This window comes from Carcharhinus amblyrhynchos, chromosome 2, assembly GCF_965287045.1.
Source record: "Carcharhinus amblyrhynchos chromosome 2, sCarAmb.v2.hapA, whole genome shotgun sequence".
Lineage (NCBI taxonomy): Eukaryota > Metazoa > Chordata > Chondrichthyes > Carcharhiniformes > Carcharhinidae > Carcharhinus > Carcharhinus amblyrhynchos.
In genome coordinates this window covers 106055799-106061798 of record NC_137325.1, presented here as the reverse complement: position 1 = coordinate 106061798, position 6000 = coordinate 106055799, and the positions used below count along the sequence as shown (strand labels likewise).

The window sequence follows — 6000 nt, the reverse complement described above, 5'->3', positions numbered from 1 at the left end:
CTCAAATGTGTTTTGACCTGGACAGCCACCAGAGGAGGTGCAAGAGCCATCTGAGTAATTGCTCCCTTTAACGTCTGCCTCACCAGGGTATTCAGTCAGTATTAGCAACTCAACATGGCCTTGAAATAATGTTGTATAACATTGAATGATGTTGAGCTCTTTACACTAAAGACTTGAATTCAAGGGGACATTGCAGTTCAAAGAGCGAATAATGCAATTATGGTTGTAGCTCAAGCTCAAAGGCAATTATTTGTGTACAGACAATCTGGGGGAAGAATCAATTCATATAACGCCACTTCTAGCTGTGCAGGCTTACAGTGATTCCTGGGGCAGGCAGTGCTGCAGGCTTTTATCTGGCCATCCATAAACATATTGCTCCCAAGTTTTAATCTGGTGGTCTTCTGTGACTAAATGCCAATGAGAGATGGGAAAGACTTCTTAATTGGTCACAGACAAGGCTCAATTGGCTTTTGGGTTAGAGGACTATGTGCCAGCTCTCCTGCTGGTGGCAATGGTGGTGAGAAAATAACAGGCATTCCAGCCCCTACCCTTCCCTCACTATCCTACTGCGCACCCACCCCTCAGCAATCCACAGGAGAGCTGATAAACTCCTACTTGTTTGGTAGGTTTCCTTGTGCTTGCAAGCCAATAGTTGACAGTGGATTAAATTTGTGGTATACAAAGTACACAAAATAAATGAAGATACCACTAGAATAAATTGCTGTTTTACCACATCAATTGGAAGTTTTAAAAACTTATTTCACAAGATGTGGGCAACGCTGACTGTACCAGCATTTATTGCACAGCCTTAATTTCCCTTCAGATGGTGGTGAGCTAGCTTCTTGAACGATTACAGTCCAAGTGATGTAGGTATACCCACACTGCTGTTAGGAGTAGAACAATTGACATCAGTGGCATCAAGTTAACGGAATCTAATTCAAATGAAGTCACCATGAACCAATTTATTGACTAGTGATATAGTCCTGTACCAATAGAAAATAACTATTTAAGAAGCAGATTAGCTAATGTCTATGAAAAATATACAAGTTTATTAAGCATCTTAAAGATCTTACTGAGGAATGTTACGCTGAGGATTGAGAGCCAACTGGCTGTCATCCCAAATTTTCTCAAAGTTAGATTATTTAGAAAGGTAGTGGTCTTCTTTGGCGGCTAGGATTCTCCAGTGCTGCGAAAAGAGAACGGCTTCTTGGCTGGAATGCCAAATTTTCAGTTCTCGCTTGCAACCTATCCTGCAATGGCCAAGATCGGAGAAACCTGCCCAATATGTTTGTAGTGTCAAAAATATTGAAGAAGTATCCAGATACAATGGAATCATGTGATAGGAAATAGTTATTTGGTTAACCTCTCCTTATGAGAGACGTGCTGCTGTGGGTCAGGAACAAATAGATTTTGTATAAACAATATGTCATGATGGTGAAGTTAGTGTAATTTGAAAATGGCCACATTATGTCAATGAAACAGAAAAAAAAAGTGGTTTTATAAAATGTGGTTATTTTCAATATTTACAAATGAAGAGTATTCTTTTCCCTCCCTAACCTCTACACAGCTACGTAACCAACAAAGCATGCAGTTGACTGCACTTTCTATTTAAATCTGTCAGCCAGAACAATACATGCTGTTTCTCTGGCTCCTCTCTGTCTACCTTATAGGAATATCATTATGTGACCTTACTTGAAAAACAAATTGAAATAGGGGGTTTGGTTTTCAAATTATTTTAAAATTCCAAACTTCATTTCAAATGTTCCTTTTGGAATTCCTCAGTGATTCATTGTAGCAATAAAATCCTATTCTACTGCATCAGAATCTAATAAAACTTTCTCCTCCACCACATAGTATTCTGCTTTTTGATTTTTTTTACATAACTTAGTATTGGGGCTCTACCCATGTGTTGCACTCTTGATTTACACTGTTCAGCTGAGCAGGCAAATGTAGCAGAAATTTTAAGTAGTTTCCCTTGTCCGTAGCTGTGAATGAGTGGACCTAACTGCAGTATAGTTCCAATTTACTTTTCATCTAGACAATTGGTCGATGTATTTTCAATATTTCTTGTGCAAGCTGCAACAAATCTTCTCTATGGCAGCCTCAAGATCACTTGTTCCCCACAAGCTAAAACCTGATTTACAATAATTTCTAATTATAGAGAACCTCAAGAGTATCATGTATTTGACTTCTGCAATCCAGAGGTCCTGTCCATCTATTTTAATTATTGCCATATCATTAGAGTTCCTCGTCAGGTCAGGTCAGGTATAAAAACAGCAAGGGATTATTGCAGCATGACCAATCCTGCAATTTTCAACTCATATCCATGACAGTACAATTTTCATGGTAACCAGCATAATCTTGCAGCGGACTCCTGGGTTCTGCACTGAGCTCATTGAGTCATAAATGCTGAAACAAACTAATCCTTATCAAGCTTGTTCCATGTATGTTCCTGGACAATAAAATGATAATATAGAGACAGTGCAACGCACAGACCGGAGAGGAAGAATCCACAGTGTTCAGGAGTACTTCATAGTAGATGATGCATGAGAAGTGTTTGAGGACTCTGAGTCTGTACTCGACGGAGTTCAGAGGGATGAAAGGAGATCTCATTGAAACTTGCAGAATATTTAAAGCCTGTATAGAGTGAATGGGGGGAAGATGTTTCCATTAGTAGGAGAGACTAGGATCCGAGGGCACAGTCTCAGAGTAAAAGGACGGCCCTTTAGAACTGAGGAGGAATTTCTTCAGCCAGTGGTTGGTGAATCTATGGAATGCTTTGCCACAGAATGCTGTGGAGGCGAAACAATTGAGCGTTTTTAAGACAGATGGGTAGGTTCTTGATTGGTAAGGTGATCAAAGGTTACAGGGAAAAGGTGGGAGAATGGGATTGAGAAATTTATCAGCCATGTTTGAATGGTAGAGCAGACTCGATGGGCCAAATGGCCCATCCTATCTCTTCTGGTCTTATGGTCTAGATTGAAGCTCACTCTGCTTTTCACCAACATGCTTATATCCTACAAATGATGTAAAATGCATCCCAGTGTTAACTGTTCAGTTTTATTAGGGTTGGATAACAAAAAGTATGTGACACAAGTTTATCAGATATACATATAAGTACATTTTAAAATGGTACATTGGGAGAATTGGATACCTTGCTCCAAATGTCAAAAAATTTACAACCATATCAGTAACAAGTGATCCTGCATTGAGTCTGACAAAAACCCTCTTACTATCAGCCATACAGTCACAATTATACATTTGCAATATATATTTATCGTACAACAGTATCCGTTGCGAGAGTGGATATTTTTCACTTAAAATCAGAAATATTCCAAAATGGTATACAACGTACAAATCTAGCTTTTATACAGAAGTTGAATAATTTTGTAAATATCTGAAACTTGTGTAAAGTGGAAAACAACTGTACCAAAGTTTGCTGCTTAGAGTTTATGCAAGTCCTTATCAGTATTCCCTTCAGTTGTAAGATCATTATCATGATAAAACAGACAAAACTGTTTGAAAAAACCTTGATGCAAATTCCATATATGGCTAAATCCCAGTGTAAACATGCTTCCAAAACATATAAATACATATAGAAAATATTGCACGTTTAAAAATCTGTTGCTCCCACTGCCAGTGTAGGGTGACATCATCCTGCAAATTGCTTCACATGAAAATGTCAGGATATTGAGTGCCGGTTCCTCTGTAAAGCCACATTATGAAGGACCACACCTAATGGGTTTTTGTTGCAATTACCTCTTCCCTTGCTAGTTGTGTTTGGTCAGATTTACTTCCTATTAAAACAAAATCATTTGTTCAGAGATTTTTTTTTCATCTTTCAGTAAAATTCCTTATCCTTTTAACCGGCAATCATGGGAGCAAGTCAGTGCTGGATTTTGGATCTTGCTGGATTTTGGGTTGGGCTGTTCAACTGGATCAGGTCGGTTCGGGTGGGGGTCAAGGGTCGCTTGGGAAAAGACGGGTGCACAAAGCCGGTAACTTGTCAGTCCACCACCATGCCAATGCTACACTTAGCTGAACAAACCGTTGTTATTTTACTCATCCAGTAATAATAACTTATGCATGGCAACTTTGAAATGTGTCTAGATTGTCAGATATGAGTCATTGTAATAGTATTTTAACTCAGTACAAACAAGAAAAATCAACAGTATGGTTGCTTTATAATACATTAACATCCTTATCGTTCTGTGTATTTCTAGCGAGTTGCCCAAAAAGGAAGGCTATATGCAATTCATAAAAAATAGTAGTGCATTTAAGACACTAATCCTGTGAGACTAATGCAATCTGAAACGTTTCTGACTATATGTGAAGACTTTTTTTCTGATTGGAATCAGACACAATTTTATCTGATTTACAAAGCGCACAGCACTTGCACTTAAAAATGTACTTCAAGATAAACAGTGTAACTTAAAAACAGTTCCACCCAGTACTCCTACACAGTATTGAGAGGCATTTTATTGTGTTATCCTAGCAGAATGTTAACTGCAAAGTGACTTGCAGGTGATTGCATAGTCAACAATGGCACTTTCCCTGTTAAATCGCTTTGTTCAACGTTCGTTTGCTGTTGTTTCTTTTCTTCTTCACTTTCACCAAAAGCAAATGCAAGGAAATAAGTCTCAGTGGTGTGGACACATCTTTAAAGTAGCTGTTAGTGGATTAAGGCAGCTGGAGTCAGTTCTCAGGCATCTGCATCCTTTTCTGGGTGAAGCTGTTCCCGGTCTCTCATGTCGTCTTGAGGTGGGCGAGCTCGATCAAAGAAACCAAACTATGGAAACAGTGCCAGATTAAATGATAAATTCTCACCACAACAAAGTGCTTACACTAGAAGTACAAGAACTGTGAACTCTAGTTTATGACTGCACGTCTAGACACAGCCAATTTTTTTTAACATCAAACAAATTAAATATTGTTTAAATACTCATAACAAAGACAAACTTACAATGCAATAATACCCAACAGCTGGGGATTAAAAATTTCAGGAGGAATATTTATTGCAGTATTTCTATTTACATGTTACTTCATTTGAATACCACTGTTTAATATTTTCTGAATTATTCCACTTTACTATTACATTTTCAGGAAGCTCAAATAAAGATTGACAATATTTCACAAGATTCCAGGCTCCAAATTCATTAGATCATATTTGACAAACTTATCTAAAGTTTTAAGTAATGGGAAAGAGCCCTGATGCATTTAACCATTAGGTGGCACAATAGTCATGAATAGCTGTGATATATCAACAATCTCTGGATTTAAGTATATACATAACCTCAATCAGAACACAAGTCAGATTTTCCTATTCATTGTTAGTGGATCTGGATAAAATGTTTACTGTGATCAATATATGACTCTTTTTACCTTCTACGCTGTGGGTGCTGTTGTACTTAGTTCTATGTGAGCGATTACGCAGGTTTTGCATGAATCATGTAGTTTGGATTATTTGAGGACTATTTGAACAGTTTTCATACTGAATAAAAAACCCGAGGCAAGCTTATTTCCTTCACCTCAATTGTATGTTAACTCAACTCAAAACTTCAGAAAGTCAAAAGCTTTTTCCCAGGGTGGAAGAGTCAATTACAAGGGGGCACAGATTTAGGGTGCGAGGGGCAAGGTTTAAAGGAGAAGTACAAGGCAGATTTTTTACAGTGAGTAGTAGGTGCCTGGAACTTGTTGCCAGTGAGGTAGTGGAAGTGGATATGGTACTGACTTTTAAGGGGCATGTTGACAAGTACATGAATAGGATGGGAATAGAGGGATATGGTCCCTGAAAGGGTAACGGGTTTTCATTCACTCAGGCAGGATAATCGGTGCAGGCTTGGAGGGCCGAAGGGCCTGCTCCTGTGCTGTAATTTTCTTTGTTCTTTGTTCCATCTCACAAGTAAAATCTGAGTTCTTTAGGGGACATGACAGCACAGCAGTTAGCACTGCTGCCTAAGACCCAGGTTCGATTCCCGACTTGGGTCACTGTCTATGTTG

The 6000-nt window shown here is 38.5% G+C and overlaps 1 protein-coding gene across 1 annotated transcript in view; it reads right to left on the bottom strand.

The window, feature by feature from the left end:
- Nucleotides 1-3040: 3040 nt before the first annotated feature.
- Nucleotides 3041-6000, bottom strand: part of itga8 (integrin, alpha 8) — a 188696-nt gene continuing 185736 nt past the window's right edge. The window contains exon 30 of the mRNA XM_080210484.1: nucleotides 3041-4789. Coding sequence (XP_080066610.1) covers nucleotides 4703-4789 — 87 coding nt within the window. The 3' untranslated portion in view covers nucleotides 3041-4702. The remainder of the gene's footprint in view (nucleotides 4790-6000) is intronic.